Here is a 21445-nt window from a genome sequence, read left to right as displayed (position 1 = left end):
AAGATGTATGCTGTCTAAAAACCATACTATTGTCTAATTCTCAACCTGTACTGTTTTTGCAGAAATGATAGTTTAACATTTTTCAGATGATGTAAGTTACGAAACTGTAACAATGATAGGTTTAGTCTCATTAGGTTGCAACTATTTTGATTCCTATGTCCTTTCATAATAACACTTATCAAGTTTAAGGCATGTAAAGTGTGACCCCGTGCCGAGGCCAGTCCCAGATGCTCGTCTCTGTGTCTACGGTGCCTTCCTCTCTAATGAAATTCTGTCTGAAGAACATGTAACTAGGGGCTATCCTGGCACAGAAGTGGCTTCAGGAATTTAGTTTACAAACACACCCACTGATAAGCAGATTTTGTCTCCCCAGAGCTCTTAGTATATTATCTCCTTTCATCCTCATCATTCCTGTGCCTTATTTCACTATCAGTCTCTTTGACAGATCAAGTGGGTAGGCAGAGAAGTGACTAGCTGAAAATCACAAAGTTACTGGGAGAATAGAGACTGAATCCCCACCTTTGGAATTTAAAAGCAACATCCCTTTGCTTTTTCTTCTTTCCCACTCTTCCACCCGACTGTACCCCTCCTCCTCCTACCAAGGGTTCACCCCGAGAGCCATATAGTATGCTGGGTGCTGGCCAACACTTATGGAATTACCAACCAGTGATCTCCTTCTGAAAAAGCCACTGAACACACCAATTCAGCATGGCGGGGTGGGGGTGGAGGTGTGATGGTCCTGACATCAGAAAACTAACACCGTACGCATGCTGCCTTTCTCCACATCTTAGGGACTTTTAACTTGTACATGGGTCCTCTGATCACCACCAACTGCCACCCTTTCCATTCACCTGCTAAGTTTGTAGACCACAGAAGTTACCGACTATCTTCAAGTCATGGTGAACTAACAACAAAATTGAAATGTGGTGACTGCAACAAGCAGCTATATCTGCAAAGGCTAAGTCTGCTCAGCTGTCCAAATAAAACTTCAAATACTTTTTTTTTTTTTTTTTACAAAAGTACTTATTGTTCACATATTGCTTTTGATCTGAAACATGCATTGCTTCTTGATTCAAAAGGATTGTATAATGATGAGAAAAACATTATCTGCTTGCCAAATCATCGTGGCTATCTCTGAGATGGTTCCTGGGAAGGCTGCCAGCATGTTTTCAGCCAGAAAAACACTGAGAAAGAACAAGAGCCCCACTTATAAGAGATGCCTTTTTCTCCTTAATAATAACAAAGAAAACACTGTCTAATAATTTCAATAACCTATGTAGCCCGTGGATAAACCCTTTCTTAAACTATTTTTCAGGTGTTATCAAATCCATGATCAATTTTTTTTGGTAACAGGGATGAATTTAATTTTACTAGATATCAAGTAATTCCAAGTTTTCCAGTATTAATACCATTATTTCTTATCAGGTCACATCTCATGCCTAAAGCTAGTTGACAGATTATTCCCTGTTGGCACTATATAATTTCAGGCGTTCCACCCATCCAAGTCTCCCTCAACCTATCTTTCCAGCATTCTCTTCCACTGCTCCAAAGAACATACTTTCTGTTCCAATAAAGAAAAATACTTAACCTCCAACAGACTCCACCCCAATAGCACATCCATTTGTTCCATAAATATTTAACAAAACATACTCCATGCTGGGCAATGTGCTCAGTGCTGGGGATTTACTGGTGAGCAAAATGGTATAGGTTTGCTGCCTTCACAGAACTTATAGTGGAAGAAACAAACTACAGAAACTAAAATGACTGTGCAATAATGAATGTTACTGAGAACTGAGCATTTTGGGCATGATGAGAGTTTGTAGCAAGGCTGTGAATCTACTGGAGGAAGTCACAGAGCTTCCCTGAGGAGGTGAATGAGGGATGAAGACAAAGAAGAAATCAGTTGAGACGTGAGGGGAGACCAAGGGACAGTGGGGTGACTGGGACACAGCTGGTCTCAGTGGGCTTTGGTGAAGGGAATGAACCTACAGTGATGAGACAGAAGGGACTATAAGTCCTCGAAAGGTGTCTAGTCTTTATCCCCAGAGCATGGACTGCCACCCAAATGCTCAAGTCAGGGAGTCACATGAGAAAGACTGCATTTGAAAACAGCTGAAATTTATTCCAGGGTCTTTATTTATACTAACCTTGAAACATAAAGTAGGTGGTGGTATCTATTTTAAAGGTAAGAAACTAAAGCACAGAAAGGTAAAGACACTTGTCTGAGGTCACACAGCCGAATTGTAGAGGAGTGAAAATTTAAGCCTAGACCATGCAATCAAATGTGATGATTTATCAACTTATGGCTCATTAAACTCAAGGGGAAAAAGTAAGGAGCAGACAGAACGAAGAGAATCAGGCAGAATATACTCCTGTCACTCTTTCCTACTTTGTGAAGCTGTCCACAGTTTATGCCACATGTTCATTCTGGGCCTTCTTGTTGCTGCTGCTGCTAAGTCGCTTCAGTCGTATCTGACTCTGTGCGACCCCATAGACAGCAGCCGACCAGGCTCCCCCATCCCTGGGATTCTCCAGGAAAGAACACTGGAGTGGGTTGTCATTTCCTTCTCCAATGCATGAAAGTGAAAAGTGAAAGTGAAGTTGCTCAGTTGTGTCTGACTCTTCGCGACCCCATGGACTGCAGCCTACCAGGCTCCTCTGTCCATGGGATTTTCCAGGCAAGAGTATTGGAGTGGCTGGGCCTTCTTAGCATTGTCCATTCTCTCTGAAGGTAGGAAACATACCTGTTCCCCAGTGAGCAAATTCTGTACAGCATCATTATATCTCTCTCCTGCTTAGACTATGAACTTCTTTAGAACCACACCTTTAAAAATCCTCTGTACGGTATGGTATCATTTGATAGGCAAATTTTGAAGAAAATAATGAGGTCCCTGTAGTCCTAATGGATTTTGGAAAGTTATTAAATCCAAATGGGGGTGTTTTGACCAGTGTGGGATGAAGTTTTCACTGATTCAATGTAAAGAAATGAACACTAAAAGTAATTTTAATAAAGCTAAATTTATTCCATATATTATTTGTAGAAATCATAGATACAAGTCACTTCTTTGTAATGCAATGCTGTTAACAGTAGATGGTGGGTTAGTTTTGTTTGTTTTGTAGTGGTTCATGACCTTTCTTGGCAAAAAAATATTTGACCTTGGTGGTTTCTCCTTTCCTTTCTGATCCATGAATTTTAAAGGTTTAGAAATCACTCCTTTAACCAGTCCCATTCCCTTCAAAGATGTTAGGAAACTGTAACTTAAAACTGACAGCAAACTTAAAACATATATACATACACACACACACACACATATATAGGTAAGTGATATGTCTAGACCTTTATAAACTGGGAAGCAGATGCTCTCAAAAGATCCTGCCTTATAACTTATCTAAATTCCTTATATCAACTCTTAAAGCCCTTAAAGCAGATCTAAACCCTTTAAACTACCAAAGGCTTCTCACTTTGTCTGCAGTAGGAATTGAGATGACTTTGCATTCAGATGAACTTAAATGTGATTTGAAAAGTATAAAAAAACTCTTTTTTGGGGGAAAAATATGCATGCTATTCCTGTCATCAATATTACACATTTTTATAAAGCTTTTTTCATCTAATATGAGCTAATAGCAGATCCTTTAGTATTCCTTTATAGGTATTTTCCAGCTCAATGATTAGTTTAAATCTCCCTAAGCTGATGAAGAAAATCTCCTTAACCCTGTAACTACAGAGCAGGAAATGAAGTCTACCAAGTCACTCAATCCAAGCAGAAATAAAAACAGAGAAGCATAATGACTGACTACTAGCTGGGCTTCTGATCTGTACAGACTGAAAGTCTTAAGGGCAAAAAGGTCAACTCCTATATGCATATATACAGTGAAAGAAAGGCATCACCCTCCCACTTTCCAACCCATTCCCTCACTCTTCCCCTGTTTCATTCAACGTTTCATAGTATTATAGAAAATTAAAGAAAACTTTGAAGGCTCCTTAAAGAAGGCTGAGCACTGAAGACTGACACTTTTGAATTGTAGTGTTAGAGAAAACTCTTGAGAGTCCCTTGGACAACAAGGAGATCCAATCACTCAATCCTAAAAGAAATAAGTCCTGAATATTCATTGGAAGGACTAATTCTGAAGCTGAAGCTCCAATACTTTGGCTGCCTAATGCAAAGAACTGACTCACTGGAAAAGATCCTGATGTTGGGAAAGATTGAAGGCAGGAGGAGAAGGGGATGACAGAAGAAGAGATGGTTAGATGGCATCACCTACTTAACAGACATGAGTCTGAGCAAACTCCAGGAGATAGTGAAAGACAGGGAAGCCTGGAGTGCTGCAGTCCATGGGGTCACAAAGGGTTGGACATGACTGAGTGACTCAACAGCAGCAGCAAGTTCACAGGTTGAGCTGCTTTATTCTGCCTATATTATGGAGAGGTTTGCTTGTTTGGGGATTTTTTTTTCCCCGTATTATAATGATATAGAAAATAAATTTTTAAAATGTGTATTACTTTACAGTCTTAGTATCTAATATTCAGTAAATACTTAAAATCATTTCTTTCCATTGTATGGAAGAAAATGTGGTTTCCAGGTTTACAATATTCCAATTTTATGTAGTGCTCTTATCTCATCCTCATGTCTGCTGCACTGCTCTTGGCCATGAAAAATAAAATTAAAAAAAAAAAAAAAAGAATGTATCAAAACCCAGAAGGAAATCAGACTTGAGTGTCCAAAGTGTGACCCAAGCTGAGAGACTGAGCCGTACTGCGTCAGTTTCCTCACTGGAGGAATAGGAATAAACATCACTTTCTCTCACACAGTTTTCTGAGTATTACATGAAATAATACAGTAACATGTGCTCTTAATCAGTTATGCAAACTGTGAATCTGTGGACCTATGTGAGCACCTGAATCATTACCTGTCCCTTAAGAAGTAGAGAACATGCCTTTAGAAACTTGCAGTGATGAGACATTGCCCTTTCATTCCTGTACCCTATTTTATACCAACATCATGTTACAAAAATGTGCAAAAATATGGAAAACTGAAGAAAGTCTGTAGCGGTTTGAAAATCACTGATTTAACCAATCCCATTACCAAATGTGAAGAAACCATAAGTTAAAATCAACAGCAAACACTCTCTTTTGTTCTGAAATTTACTTCCTGCCCTGTTTTCACAAATAACATTTTTTAAATTAATTTATTTTTTATTGAAGGATAATTGCTTTACAGAATTTTGCTGTTTTCTGTCAAACCTCAACAAGAATCAGTTTTTCTTTCACATAACTATCTGTCTTCTCCATTGACTTAAATTATTTTCATTATATATTTCAGAGTTAATGAAATACACAATCTTGTGTTTTAACAAAATAATCCACAATGGATTGAAAATAATATGAGTCCTTTGCTGCAGATACATCATCAAGAAAGTTTTCTGAGAAGATGTTGACACAGAAATTGGGAGAAGATATTTCTAAGAATCAAATTATATTTTCCACAAGACTATCAGTGCACTGGAGAATAAGCTACTGCCCTTTCAAACGACAGCTAAGAAAACATGAATCTTGAGGACTGCAAGTCATTTACTCTTGATGAGCCAAGAGCCTACACACAGACGAAGTTCCAAAACTAAGAAAGAATTTCTGGAAAGTAAATCAATCTTAAAAGCAAACATTCCTTAAGTCAAAGAAAAATGAACCCCACACCTTTTGAACCACATCTCCCTGGCAAGTAACGACTCTTAATAAAAACGTGTTGGATGAGTTCTGCAGTTTGTACTGTGTAATTATTTGTTTTTCCACCAGATGGCAACTATGGGTGGAATAATAATATTTTTTAATCACAGAATGTTATTTTTAGGATTGTGCAAAACTTCAAAGGTATAAATCCAATCACCCTTTCAGAGCTTGAATTCTCTCACCACCGTGGCCACCACCATTAAAACGACATCCAAACCACCAAACTCCTTTAGGGAAGAGAAACCCTCAGTTCACGGGGGGACAATAAACTGTGTGTGCATGCTTGCTAAGCCAATTCAGCTGTGTCACTCTGTGAGACCCCATGGTCTTTAGCCTGCCAGGCTCCTCTGTCCATGGAATTCTCCAGGCAAGAATACTGGAGTGGGTTGCCATTTCCTCCTCCAGGGGATCTTCCCGACCCAGGGATCAAACCCAGGTCTCATGTCTCCTGCATTGGCAGGCAGGTTCTTTACTAGGGCCACCTGGGAAGCTCAGCCTGTCTATGGACAGGACCAACTACTGGAAAGTCCTTTGTTTCCACAGGTAGCTGTCACTTTCTCACCTACTTCTTACCTCTGTGATAGTAGAGACTATCTAAATTCTCCCCAAGGCCATTCTTCAGGTTTTAACAGCAGCTAACACTGTCTTCTGGAGAAGGCAACGGCACCCCACTCCAGTACTCTTGCCTGGAAAATCCCATGGATGGAGGAGCCTGATAGGCTGCAGTCCATGGGGTCGCTAAGAGTTGGACATGACTGAGCGACTTCCCTTTCACTTTTCACTTTCATGCATTGGAGAAGGAAATGGCAACCCACTCCAGTGCTCTTGCCTGGAGAATCCCAGGGACGGGGGAGCCTGGTCGGCTGCCCTCTATGGGGTCGCACAGAGTCAGATACGACTGAAGCTACTTAGCAGCAGCAGCAGCAACAACACTGTCTTCAGCCTTCCAGGTCAAACACTCCTGAGGTGACAGGGGCTCTCCTGGCACACATTTCACTTTTTTCTCTTTTAGCATGGGACCCTTGTTCCTTTCAGCCCTCTGCCCAAGTAGTCATCTTCTTGACAAAACCTCTATTTAAAACTGCCAACTCTGCCTCTGACAATTCCATCCTATTTTGTTTTCCTACACAGCACTTACAATTATTCAATAAATTATATTTATTATAATTTCTTTCCAGTAGAAAGAAAGCTCTGAGGGCGCTGGGTTTACTCACCCCTTTGCTTCCAGGGCAAATCAATATTTAATGAATGCATGCATGAAATGCTTTACCAATGAATATGCCATATGAGTAAAATATATTAATGCAAAAGGACAGCAATTCTAGTTACAGAAGCAATGCTTCTATTAACGCAGTGTGTTGTGTGTTAGTCATTCAGTCCTGTCTGACTCTTTGCAACCCCATGGACTGTAGCCCCATCCGGCTTCTCTGTCCAAGGAATTCTCCAGGTAAGAACACTGGAGTGGGTAGCCATTCCCTTCCTGACCCAGGGATTGCACCCTGGTCTCTTGCATTGCAGGGACATTCTTTACTGTCTGAGTCACCAGAGAGGTCCATTAATGCACTAGGAAAGGCCAAGCACCTTGAGATGAACTGCTTAGATGCTCAATGACTCATCTTGTACTTACTTTCAGCTACAATTTTGAAGACACTGACTGTCCCTCCAGTGTTTGTGAAGCTGGTTTTATGGTCCCAAACCTGAGAATTTATGTTTCTTTTCTGAATTCCATGTACAGCCCACTGTTTTCGTATGTTATTTTCAGACCATTAGTGAATGAAAGAAAGTGAGAAGTGAGCTCCTCCGTCTGTCCATGGGATTTTCCAGGCAAGGGTACTGGAGTGGGTTGCCATTTCCTTCTCCAGGGGGATCGTCCCAACCCAGGGATTGACCCCTGGTCTTTTGCACTGTAGGCAGATGTTTTTACCGCCTGAGCCACCAGTGAAGTCCAGGATTTAGTGAATAGGTGGTGTGAAATACTATCCTTCCAATGTGGGCTGCCTAGTCCAGTGCATGGACTCCCCAAGCTGTTTCAGCTTCTCATTTTCCTAACCTTTACTGTGAAATGAATACGCTGCTATCTACTATCTATTCATTTCCTTACAACTCTTTGGCAATGTGATAGTGGTGGTAAAGAAACCAGAACTGGAAGAGGAAAGGAGCAAGCATTAATGCACAAGCTATGCATAAAATCTGAGAGCAGCGGCACCTGAAATGCACCTAAACGTGTGTCTTGGAAAATTTAACAACTCTTATTTGTGCAAGGTTTTAAAATTTACAATTATTTTCATTTACATTATTTCTATCTGATTACAACTGTGTGATGCATCCGTTTCTGAGAATGAACTGACCCTCTGAGACAGGAGAGGTTCTTAAACTTGAATGTCCATCAGAATCAAATAGAAGACTTGCTAAAATAGATTCTGGGTCCCCCAGAGTTTAGGTCTGCAGTGGGGCCTGAGACTGTGAGTTCCAACAACTATATGAGTTCAGGTGAAGCTCATGCTGCTGGTCAGAGGACCACTGTTTCGAGATGTTCTGCCCTAGGGCAAGGATATGAGTGTGCAGGTCATCGGATGGAAAAGCATGATGTTCTTTTCAACAGGGCAAGTGTGCTTCCAAGGCCCAAACTTCTAAAACAAACTGATGTTATTAGGAGAATTATAAAAAATTTCTTTTTTGTCCCTTTCCAACTTCAGAGGAAAGGAAGGGTGTGGAAAACCTCTCTGACTAAAGTTTTCACATGAGGGAATGACTAGTTTTCAGCATTAGTACCTCTAATTGGGAGTGGCCATTCCTAGAGCTTAATTTTGCTTTTTCACTCAATCAGATGTACCCTTCCCACACCCTTGTCTACCCACACGCCTCTGTCCTAATTACACTGAGATCTCATGAGTTACTACTTTAACCTCCTCCTGTTAGCACTTTCAGAGCCTATAGTTAAGATTTTTCTTCTAAGGTCCAATCCTTTAAGTCCTCAACATTAGACTCACCTAAACATGTTCTCCATTACTTAAAAACTAGCTGTTCAAGCCACCTGTAGTGTAGTGGTAAAGATCAGGAGCTGTGGAACCAGACTGAGTTCAAATACAGGCTCTGCCACATACTGACTGTTTAACTTTGGGCAAATTACTTAGCCTGGCTGGGCCTCAGTTTCCTCATCTAAAGAATGGGGGTATTGATAACAGCTACCTCAGAGTTACTGTTAGGATTAGTGGGTTTCTACCTGTGAAGCTTATATAATGGTTAAGTGTACTGTAGCTCTTGTTATCACTACCACCCTCATCATCATTTTGACAATCATCAACTTTACTCAGGCTGTCACACACTTTTGAAACAAAAAGGCCTATTATTACAACTTTGCAAATGGAGACAGGGGTTCAAAGTAGTAACATTAAATTTCATTTAATAGTAAATTACAATTAATGTGAAAGTAAACAGATGAATTCTCATTAATAAATTACTACAATTAAGCACTTAGCATATATCATGTCTTTTGCTGTATTTTACCTTAATTAGCACAGACCTATACTTGGAGTCATGTAGTAAAGCACCTGTAAGTTCTTTGGGTTCCTCAAATTGAGCATACTAAAAATTGGAACTCCCCTTCTACCCTAAACTTTCTTCATCTAACTATATTTTCTACCTCAGTGAATGATATCACCTCCTATAGGCCCAGGTCAGAAACCAAGGAGTCATCCTTAACTCTTCACTCCTCCTCAACTCCTTCTAGACCACCCCCTTCTCTTTTGCATTCACTCTGCGGGTTGCTAAACTGCAGATGAAAATTACGGGTAGAGGTAAGTTTTGAAATCACTGCTACTTTGGTCAGTAAGAAATGAAGTAGAAAATTCCCATCAGCAAATAAAATCAAAGAATATTATCTGGGACATGACCCATCTTTGATTCATCTCACCCAATTCACCTGCTGTTTTTGTTCATATTTTCACCTTATCAACCCCTGGGTTATTACAACCGCCTCCAAAATTCCCGTTCTTCATTTTCCATAACCAAAATTCTACATGACACTCAAACTTCTTTAAAATACACTGTTGTTCACTGTTTCTTCCATGAGAATGTCCTTTTCCGCACCGAGCAGTTCTATTTCAAATGTTATTTCCTTATTTAAGAGTTCCTTGCTTCTCTAGTTGAAATCCACTCCTCCATACTCCCAGAAATCTTTATCAATTTCTCTCCATGAAATGTAATCCTTTATAACTTGATATTTAGATGTTTATCTACATATTTTCAGGAAAATGACAATAAGTAAATCTGAAGGAATCAGAGGATGAAATTGGGAACCCAACTAACATAAAGGCCTTTTGGAACAGCCTTATTTTTGGCAGTGGTTCTCAAACTTGTCTGCACGTTGGAAACACCTGGGTACCCGGTACCAAGGCCCTATCCCAGAGGTCTTGGGTACAGTCAGGGTACTGAGCATTTTAAAAACTCTCCAGGAGGTTCTGATGTGTAGCCATGGCTAAGAAGTACTGGTCTATGGAGGAATAGAAATAGCTGAGGTTAATATAAGAATTTTTAAACAGAAGTAAAGATCTGGTGGATATCAACAGAGACAAATCAGGGTAGGCGAATGATACTATAGAAAAAAAGTGTGGAAAACAAGAAATTCGGTATCACTTGGTACACAGAATAAGACTGAAATGTCTTACAACTGGTTCTAGGCTGAAGCTGAAGAAGATAAGATGGGATGGGAAAGCATGGTTACAGGCAACTCTGCTTGGGATGAGAACAAAGAGCAAATGGTAGGAAGGTCAAGAGGATTCAGAGAAAGAAAGCTGAAGAAGTCGCCGTTAAGTTGGGAAGTTTTTAGAACTGACAGAACTTATGTGGCAGCCATGAAAGTGGAAGTGTTAGTCGCTCAGTCTTATCTGACTCTTTGTGACCTCATGGGCTGTAGCTGGCCAGGCTCCCCTATTTATGGAATTCTCCAGGCAAGAATACTGGAGTGGGTAGCCATTGCCTTCTCCAGTGGATCTTCCCAATCCAGGGATAGAACCTGGGTCTCCTGCATTGCAGGCAGAGTCTCTACCATCTGAGCCACCAAAGAAGTATCAATAGTGCTGCTGAATTAGGAGATAAATGTTACTAACGTAGGAACGTCCCCAAATCAGTTACCCTGGTCGTCAACAATGAGGAGAAAAATTCCTACCAGCAGCTGAAACCAAAGAAAACATCTTAGAGGCCTGACAAAAATGACAGCATAATTGTAAAGACAGATGTTATAAGCTGTGGTGTCGCTATTAAAAAAAAAAAAAAAAGGGACATTTTGGTTGTGAGGTTATGATGATATTTGAGCTTAATATGTATATTAAGGAGATCAAACCAGCCAATCCTAAAGACAATCGGTCCTGAATATTCATTGGAAGACTGATGCTGAAGCTCCAATACTTCGGCTTCCTGATGCGAAGAGCTGACTCATTAGAAAAGACCCTGATGCCGGGCAAGACTGAAGGTGGGAGGAGAAGGTGATGACAGAGGATGAGAGCGTTGGATGGCATCACCGACTCAATGGGTATGAGCAAGCTCTGGGAGATGGTGAAGAACAGGGAAGTCTGGTGTACCTCAGTCCATTGGGTCACAAAGAGTTGGACACGACTGAGCAACTAAACAACAACAAATATACACTGAAGTATTATAAAATGTGCAAGTGTTGTAGAGTGTAAAGTGTGCATTCAACTCTAACACCTGTGCCCAGGGACCAGATCATGTCTCCAACCTAAAGTACATTACTTAATCCCTCTTCTCCCCCCAAAATTCTTACAGTTTAGAAAACTAGGTATGCATATTTCTGTATTAATAATTATAATAACCCATAATCCTTATTTTTCATTACTAAGCACTATTAAAAAAGAAAAAGTACAAAAACCAAATAAACAAATTCTAAACTACAAAAACTAGTGCTCACGGTAAATGATGGAGCAGGAACATGAAGCTGCCATTAAATGGACTTCACAGTATCACTGTGTGAAGGCTTCCTCTTTAACACTTCTTCAAACTCTGATCCTTTCTCCCACTTGTTCATGCTAGCTGCTTCAAAAACCAGTGAGTTGTGTGATAGGAGAAAACACTTTATATACTATGCTTAAATACCATCAGAAATGCCAGATCCTGGCTCACTAAATCCTTTGAAATACATTACTGTAAATATTATGGCTGACCAACATCTCTCTATAGGATGACTAGAGTAAATCTATAGCCAAGAAACAGGGATACATACTATAAACATACTGTGCCTTTGAATATGAGGCAACACTTATGATTTACTGTATAGGTAAACTTACCTGTAGCTTCACTCAATCAGTGGTCAAGTGCTTTAGAATCATTTTCATGTCAGTAAACATTAAGTCCAAGTTATCCCCATAATAAACAAACAAGTGTCATTTTTATAAGGAGTGTCAAACCCCTACCTAGTGAGGTGAGCATGGGGAATCAATTACCAGAGAAATGCAAAAATATATACAAAGGAGGAATTCAAGGGAAATTCATATGACATTGGTATTAGGGGCAAAATAATTCATATTATGGTCCCACGCCATTATGGTAAAATACATTTGCATCACTAGGTATAAGTGAAAACGTGTAGCCCAAAGAATAGGTATAAAAAACTATTACAATGAATAATACCTGACATTTGACACAGCAGTGCTATTTCCAGGTTCTGGTTATTAAACCCAGAGTAAAAGTGGTTTATTGATCTGTTTACAGCATTCTAAAGACAAGGATTAAAACTGCTGTTTTGTTCTGACATATGAAACAGCTAGGCAAAGAACTCAGGCCGCTCGCTGCCTGCCACCTGGTAGGCACTAAAGCAATCATAGCTCCCGAGTTCCCTGATGGGACCTTTTCCTTCTGTTTCAAATAGACTCGAACTATCCTCTAATGAACATCTGTTGAAAATCCCAAATCAAGATCATAAGCACATTGTGTTCAATGTTTGATGTCCACATTAACAAATAAATGCTTGATTATAAAAGCATATTCATGCCAATTTCTCACACATGAAGGTAAGTCAGATCTAAGATGGACAATAATGAATAAAGTGGAGGCATGGGAGAGAAAGGAGAAAATGTGTGTAGTGGAAAGATGGACAAGACAATTGTCGGTATCAGTGTGAAGAGCAAACAACAAATTCCCCAAGTGTTAGGTCTAACATGGAATACACACTCCACATGAATTTGCCAAGAGTACACAGAACGATAATGACCTGAGAACCCTGGGTCTGGGGACTGCCAGCACCTGGCCATCTGCTTAGATTTTTTGTGTGTCTCAGTTCTCTCTGGTCTTAGAGGAGCGTACTTCTTCCTTTAAACAGTCTTCCTTGGCATTGCAGTTAGAATCAGCTACTGCCTTCCTGCCTGGCTGTGCATCCCAATATTGATAGCACACAGCAGCTCACGAAATTCCTCTTAATAGAGCTCTCTCTAGGGTCGTACAAGAATTCAAATCCCTGTGCCAGCCTTGGAGAGTCCAAGGCTCTTAAGTAAAATTATCCATGCTAAATTGTGATACTGAATCCTGCCTGGGCTAAAAATTAAGGTTTTGTTTTATCAAAGTGATTTGGGATGAAAATTTTCAGGATTAAGTTTCCACTATTTTCTGTGATTTGGATAAACAGTCCGGTTTTTCAGATTAACACATAATAATTACATTATTCAAAAAATAATTATTCATTTACTCAAATATTTGAGTCAGGCGTTGTCTGGATCCTGGGAATACAGAGTGAACAAAACTAACAATCCCAGCAAGTCATAATAATTTCTACATTCTAGTACTTATCTACAAAATAATGACATAGTTACAGTGTTTTAATTACAAAAAATTAACTAGGGAGTGGGGTAGGGCATAAGTGAAACAAATACACTATGACTAACCACAGCAATTCTTTATTTAAGTCTTTCTATACATTATGAACATGTAACAATTATGATTAGCAATACTCGGTGCTGAAATATCTGCTATTCCCTTAAAGAGTTCTGGTATTTTAACTCTAAAATTCCTATCACCGTATATACACAGATCACATAAAATGTACTAATGGCTTGAACAGAATTATGTGTCAAAACAGTACAATTCCATACAGCAAAATTTTCACACCGAGAATGAAGAGAACACAGCACAATGACTTTCAAGTTAGCATATTGTACTAAAAATATCAAAAGATAAATTTTATTCTCCCTAGCTTATAAAAGCTCATTTATGTTTTTCAAATTTCATTGATAGTTTCTGTATTATAAGGAACATGTAAATATATTAACAATTTTCCTACCAAAATAAAGCCCAATATATATGCAAAAAAATTCAGGAATAAATTTTGTCCTTGGTTGGGAATTCCCTGGCAGTCCAGAGGTTAGGACTTAGTACTTTCACTGTGGTGGCCCGAGTTCAATCTCTGGTCAGGGAACTAAGATCCTGCAAGCCACACGGGGTGACCAAAAAGTAAAAAAAAAAATTCATGTGCACACAGAAATAAACATAAATACTCACAGGAGCAACATACACTGACAAAAAAATAATATTTAGTAAAGGTGAGAAACAGGAAAAACAAAAACAAAAAAACCCTGCTAGGGCTTTTTCTTTTTTCTGAGACTTGACAAATGCAGAAAATTACCAAAGTAACAACAACAAAAAAGACACGAAAATCACACTTTGAACAAACTGCTTGTCAGTATTTAGGACCTGATTTCACAAACAGGTTTAATTCACTTCCTCGAAGGCCATGCTGTCAAGGCGGAGGATGGATGTCCGCTGCTACTGAATTAGAGTGGCCGACATCCTGAGAAGAAACGGGCTCCTCCTCCTCCTCGTGTGTCACTTTATCTGACCTTCCTGAAGGAGGAAGTTCATTATTTGTGCCCTCTTCACTAGATGACAGGATATCAGCCAATTCGTTGGACATTAAAACTTGCAAGGACTCTGTTCCATCTTCAACATCCATCTGAATCCCCAAAGCTTTAAGAATATCACATTTGCACATGGGGCACGTCCCATGGGCTAAGATCCAGGGGTCAATGCAATTCTTGTGGAAAAAATGTTTACAGGTCAGAACACGAATTGTATCGTTAGGCTTATAGAGTTCAAAGCAAACTACGCAGCTATCTCCATTGCCGCTTACTTCCTCGTCCCCCTCTTTCAGTACCCGAACCTGAAGCTGGCCAAATGCTTTCTTGAGATCATTTGTTAACCGCTGCCACCTCCGGTTCTGAACCCTTGCTACCCAAAGTCTTCGAATATGATAAAAGATGAAATACACTAACGTAGCAGTTGTGACAATCACAAAAGAGACAAAATAGTGATTCATCCAGATGATGTGTTTTCTTCCCACCTCAATCGTGACGGTCACATGAACACCCTTCTGAATTAAATGCAAAATCTCCATGCCTTTTAAGTTACCAATCATCACCACAACGATGTCTTCAAATATCTGATGAGACATGGGAAAGACCTGATTGCCAGTTCCTGGAAAGTTATAGATGATCACTCCACTGGCTCCATTCTCCACCGCCACCTTGATCTTCTGGGTGAAGGTACAGCCTCCCCGTTCGACAAGAGCGAGCCATGTCTGTGAGTTCTTCAGCTTCCTGAAACTGGTATTGGGGCTGCAGGCATTTTGTGTTTTTCCCTCTGGAGGCACGATGACTCCTGCCACTCTCTTCAAAGTGGAGCTTCTTCCAAACACGCCAGTCTCTCCCAACTCTGATAACATTCGATTCCCAACATGAAACGATATGTTCATGTAAGCAGTCCAAACAGCGCTGGTTCTGCAACAGTGCTGGCTAAGCAGCCAAAGGAAGCTGAATTTCATGAGCCAGGAAGAGGCAGCATTGTTTCTCTGAGTGCCAACCTTGAGTAGATGCATCTCTCTCTCTGCTTAAGTGACTGAAGAACCAACCCAACAAAAGGATGTGGCTTCCACATCTGTTGATGATCAGTGTAAACTATTAAAATGAAAAATACCTTCTGGGTGAAAACAAGTTCCACTGTCTTCCAGCATGTTTTTGTAAGAAATTCTTAAAGAAGTCTTATGCGTTTTGGATTTTTTTTTTTTTTTTTTTGAGAGAGAGAAAGAGGAAAACTTTAGATTGAAAAAAAAAAAATCCCAGTCTCACTACTGTAACTCTAGATACTGTTTACTGTTGGGTGATGTGATTATGACATAAAAGAACACAGCCAATTAGGTAAGAGCTTAGAGCATGCTGTATATTTATTGGTTGAATGCCTTGAATGTTGCTATGGGTAATTTCAATGTTACCGGACAGATTCAGCCCTTGAGTTACATGTTATGATACCAGGTATCACATTAAAATAAAAAATATAAAAATTATATAATGCATGAATTTTAAAACCTGAATACATATGCAAGAAAATCCATACAATTAACACTTTCCTTCACAATCAGTGAAGTAAATATCTGTTACAAAAAGCCAAGTTTTAACCATGAATGTTAATTAAAAATTAGCACTATGACCAGATATGGGGTAGAAGTGGTGAATAACACTGTTTTTAACTCACGTTTTCACCATACAATATATAATTTTAATCTAGCATGTAAAATTTTGAACTTTAACAAACCTTGCTCATAAGTTTGTTGGATCCGTTTGGTTTTAATTTTTAAAAGCAGGGTATCCCATTCAATTTCTTCAGCCTCACTACCCTCACTTTTGGCAGCACTAAAGATAGAAAAGACCAATGTCATTTCTCTGCAGACCTTGACATCTGTTAGTAGCTTAACAATATTTTGAGGAAAGAGGAGGACGAGTGTAGGGGAAAAGATTAAATAGAGCAATATCGGTTTACCATAGTTTACTCTGAACAAAAATGTAGCTATAGATTCTAGAAAGACAAACTTTGAGGTCCTCAAATTTAACCACTGACATCAGTGACTGTTAAAGGTCATTGAATCTTTTAATAAAATGTTTGCCTAAATCAGCAAACATCCTTGGTGGAAGACCCCACATACACTGTTAGTTCTGCCTGTATTTTTGCTACACTGAGGCCAAGAGCACAATATAACTTCAAAGCCAAAAGAATGACATGTGAACTAACAGGCATGGGCACTCACTGGTACTGCCAATACACTTTCTTGGAAGAATTGCTCCGTGGTTCTTATTCACCAGCTAGGAAGCCAAAGCCAAGAATTTTGACCTTGTAAATAAATGTCTCTGACCTCTAGGCATAGGGTACTAACAGATACTTCAGGTTCCATCTTGCCAGAACTACAGAAGCTGCTGCTGCTGCTAAGTCACTTCAGTCGTGTTTAACTCTGTGCAACCCTATAGACGGCAGCCCACCAGGCTCCCCCGTCCCTGGGATTCTCCAGGCAAGAACACTGGAGTGGGTTGCCATTTCCTTCTCCAATGCATGAAAGTGAAAAGTAAAAGTGAAGTTGCTCAGTCGTGTCCGACTCTTAGCGACCCCATGGACTGCAGCCTACCAGGCTCCTCCATCCATGGGATTTTCCAGGCAAAAGTACTGGAGTGAGGTGCCATTGCCTTCTCCTAGTGTATTCTTATAAAATATCAATTAGCAACATGACAACCTGAAGCAGGAAAGACAAAGGAGAAAAGATTTCTTATGGGCCCATCAAAAAGTAGCATTAAAAGAAAAACACTGATGTGACACCTTCAGCTCACAGTGGTCTATGTTCTTTCCCAAAGGCCGTTAATCTGATTTCCACACACCCACTCTTCAAAACAGACAGTGAGGTACACAGTGTGTTCACTCACAAAGTGCCACGTGAGTTGGACATCAATGCTTTTGCATATTATCCAGAGATTTTCATCAAAGCAACAAAACCCACATCTGTAGGCCTCTTATTGTTACACAGATATCTACCAGAAGAAAAAAAAAAGGTAAGAGATACAATTTTGAAATGCAATTGAATAAAATTTTACTTTTGCTTTAGGTCTATATTTTCAAAATGTCCCAAATAAAGACATACTGCTGCTGCTGCTGCTGCTAAGTCGATTCAGTCGTGTCTGACTCTGTGTGACCCCAGAGACGGCAGCACACCAGGCTCCCCCGTCCCTGGGATTCCTCAGCCAAGAACACTGGAGTGGGTTGCCATTTCCTTCTCCAATGCATGAAAGTGAAAAGTGAAAGTGAAGTCGCTCAGTCCCATTTAGTATTTCCTAGAGTCAATTCTAGAAGGAAAACCTACAACCATAGTTGATACATTATGCTAGGGTTTAAAGGGGTCTGGCAAACAAAGATACATTTTTTAAAATATATAATGCTGCCCTAAATGAGGCTTATAATAATTTAAAATATTTTTAGATATATAACCAAAAGTACTGGCATCTAAAATAATTATTCAGAACACATTTCCTTCCCAGTCAGTAGATTTGGCAACCAGATTTCCTGGGTATTAATAAAATTAACTGTGGAAAATTAAATCAAGATCTCAGCTTATAATTATGTTTACTGAACAGAAGTATTATTAGATACCAAGAATTAAACTAATTAAAAATTAGTATAAAGAAACTTTAAAATATTATGACTAATTCTCCATGGCATCAATATCACAATCATTGTAATTTGAAAATCAAGGCTTAATGTATACTAAAGCCCTTACTTAGATAAGGACAAAAATGTATAAAAAAACACTAGAAAAACAAGTTCAAATAGCTGGACATGATATGGAGTTTTATTTTTAAAACCAAATTTCACCCTCTTTAGTACTTGTGTAGAGAAGTTGCAATTGAATTTTCTCTCTACATAAAGTGCTAAAAGAGAATTCATCTTAACTTTAATCACCGGAAAGACTCAGTTACATCTTCAGGAGATCCCCTGGGTTTCTTAAGTTTGCAGAATGTCACACTTGCACATGGGGCATGTCCTATGGGCTAAAAGCCAAGGGTCGATGCACGCCTTGTGGAAAATATGCTTGCAAGTTAAAATACGTACTACATCTTGAGGCTTGTAAATGTCAAAGCAAACAACACAATTGTCTTCATCTGGCTCTAGCTCCTTGTCCCCTTCTTGGAGCACTCGCAGTTGAAGCTTCCCAATGGCTTTCCTCACATCTGCCTTCAGCTGCCTTTGTCTCCTGGTGGAAAAATTGGGCCCTCGAGGTCTCCAGGCACAGTACAGGAACAGGTAGGCCACGGTGGCGGTCAGGAAGGTGAATAGAGACATGATGTAATGGCTCAGCCAGGGCATGTGCATTCTCCCCACTTCAATGATGATCTTCACATAGACTCCTTTCTGAATCAAGTGCAATAGTTCCATGCCTTTCAGGTTGCCTATCATCACAGCAACTATATTTTCCGTTCCCTGGTGAGACATGGGGAATACCTTGTTGCCTGTACCTGGGTAGTTATAGATGATCACCCCATTTGCTCCCTTCTCTGCAGCCACGTTGATTTTGCGTGTGAAGGTACAGCCACCCCGTTCAATGAGGGCCAGCCAAGGGTCTGTTTGCCCAGGCCTGCTAAAGTTCGTCATAGGGTTACAAGCATTCTGATTCCATCCTTCGGGGAGTACCACCACACCAGACACCCTTTCCAGAGGAGAATGATTCCCGAACACTCCACTCTCTCCCAATTCTGATATGAGGCGACTTCCTACCTGAAATGTTATATTCAGGTGGGCTGTCCAAATGGCTTTTCCTTTTGAGTCAGGAAGGCTTAGTAGTAGAAAGATGCCGAGTCTCCACAGTCGAGATGAAGCAGAACTGTGAGCTGAAGAAGTAATTCTAAGTAGGCTCATTCCTTCATTTGCCTATTAACAGACAAATGTGAAAAATACAACAGCATTCGTTGTGGAAGAAAGTTAGGAAGTTAGCTTCAAGGGTTGGTAGGAGATAATTAAAGCACAGGAATGGAAAAGGTCTGCATGGATCAAAGATATCTTGCTCCTTCCAGCATTTTTATTTTTGGTAGATTATCTTTCTCATAATGAAACAGAATAACAGGATTTGTTATTAGCACAATGTGATTTCAAGAAAACTGTGACTTCCTAATGGGGGAAATTGTGACATCAGAACCAGTTAAGCCAATCCGAGAGTTTATATGAATGCACTGCATACTGAAATCCTATTGGCCAAAAAGCTAGGCAGCCATGACTCATGACATATGCTAATATGAATAAACTCTAAAGCAAAAAACAGATAACTTTTTAAATACCTGAGTTTCTTTCCTAGTTCTAGAGAGACTGAAAGCTGCCTAAACACTTTTTGCTCATTGTTTTCCCATCTGAGAGGCAAAATAGAAATCATTCATATATGACTGCATGTTTCTGGCCAGTCATCAGTTCTCAGGTATGGTTTTATGCTACCCAATATGCCAGTCAGTCCGTGGGAAGCAGAAACAAATCATTCCCTCTGTCTTGCAACATTAAATGCTCATCCCAGGCCTAAAGATTCAACATGCTGCTGCTTCTGGGGAATGTTGCTTCTGGGAATGTAAACTGACATTTATTAACACTGACAAAATAAAGCCTTATCAAGAAGACAGTTATCATCATATCAGAGGCTGTTTGTTAGACATGCAATTATTTAACAACTGAAGACAGGATTTTAAAAACAATACAATTTAGCTTGCTAAAGATCAGTTGCTGATCTTGAAAGCTGAAGGAATTTAAGCGGTAGCTATATTTTAGCTCAAGACATCTCAAATCTAAAGGCTCATCATATGGTTGAAAAGACCAATTTGAAAAACTTAGTATTAATAATTCATTGTCTCTTTCTCATTGTACGATGAACTGCTTAGGCAATGGCAGCCAGAACGTCCCCCCTCTCTTAGGACAAACGCACTGGTAAGAAACAATTTTTTACCCCCAACATAGCAGTTCTCAAGTGGGGGATAATTTTGTCTCCCAAGAAATAGTTGGCTGTTTCTGGAGACACTCTCGATTGTCACAGTGTGAGAGTACTACTGCATCCAGTGCGTAGAGGACGGGGATACTGCTGGATATTCTACAATCCACAAAACAGCCCTGAGCAGGAAGTAATTACCTGACCCAAAATGTCAATAACAGCCTTGGGAGGGAGGACTCATCCCCAAATTCACCTGTCCCTGAGAAATTAGGTCCGAGCTCTTATCATGAAGTTTATAATTGGCAATACATCCAATAAGGAGGAGTCCCCAACCTGTCTCCGTTTCCTGATCTCTTTGAGATTAAAACAGCAGACACTTGCACAAATGCCTATAATCCTATGAAGCCTGATACAAAACTGCATCCATTTTATCAGGACCAGGTCCAGGGGTCTTCTATCCTGGGGCCAGGATGTCTGAACACGACAGAAGGGAAGTTGGGCAGTGGGGCTGGGGGGAGGAGAGGAAAACAGATGAGTAATGTTAATTTCTGACTATTAGACCATTTATTCAATATCTAACCTTTCTATCTTTTTAACATCCAAGAATTAAAGAGGCTTTCATTAGCCTGCCTGCAAAGTTCAACCAAAGGAGGCTGAAATATACAAAGGTTGGCTCATTCCATGCTCCAAATATCCTTGGCTGCCCTTCCATGTTGCCACCCTACGTCTAAGTATAGTAAGTTGATTTTTCTCATCTACAGGCTCATTTCATTATCCCCCAGGCTAGCTATTGTTGTTCCAGGTTTCAATGGGAAGAATGACAGATCACATTCAGAGGCACAAAGAGACTGTTCTCACATCTCTCCATAGAAGAGCAAGGCAATTTTATTTTCCAGAAACCTAACTAAACTTCCTTCAACGTCTCCTTCGGTAGCAGTGCTTTAGCA

The 21445-nt window shown here is 39.9% G+C and overlaps 2 protein-coding genes across 14 annotated transcripts in view; both read right to left on the bottom strand.

Annotated features, from left to right (window-relative positions):
• Window positions 1–21445, bottom strand: part of CADPS2 (calcium dependent secretion activator 2) — a 585913-nt gene that overhangs the window by 388402 nt on the left and 176066 nt on the right. For 9 of the 13 annotated variants that reach the window (XM_070369312.1, XM_070369316.1, XM_070369317.1 and 6 more), the window contains exon 3: window positions 19310–19462. The exons of the other annotated variants lie outside the window; for them this stretch is intronic. In XM_070369312.1, coding sequence (XP_070225413.1) covers window positions 19310–19462 — 153 coding nt within the window. The remainder of the gene's footprint in view (window positions 1–19309; window positions 19463–21445) is intronic. 13 annotated transcript variants of the gene reach the window in all.
• Window positions 13658–18534, bottom strand: LOC102285167 (E3 ubiquitin-protein ligase RNF133). Its single transcript, XM_070369318.1, has one exon. It carries the CDS (start codon window positions 15597–15599, stop codon window positions 14466–14468), a length of 1134 nt encoding a protein of 377 aa, XP_070225419.1. The 5' UTR covers window positions 15600–18534; the 3' UTR covers window positions 13658–14465.

The sequence above is a fragment of the Bos mutus genome, chromosome 4, assembly GCF_027580195.1.
Source record: "Bos mutus isolate GX-2022 chromosome 4, NWIPB_WYAK_1.1, whole genome shotgun sequence".
Classification (NCBI taxonomy): Eukaryota; Metazoa; Chordata; class Mammalia; order Artiodactyla; family Bovidae; genus Bos; species Bos mutus.
Note: the sequence above shows the minus strand (reverse complement) of the source record. Positions and strands in the feature narration are given on the sequence as shown.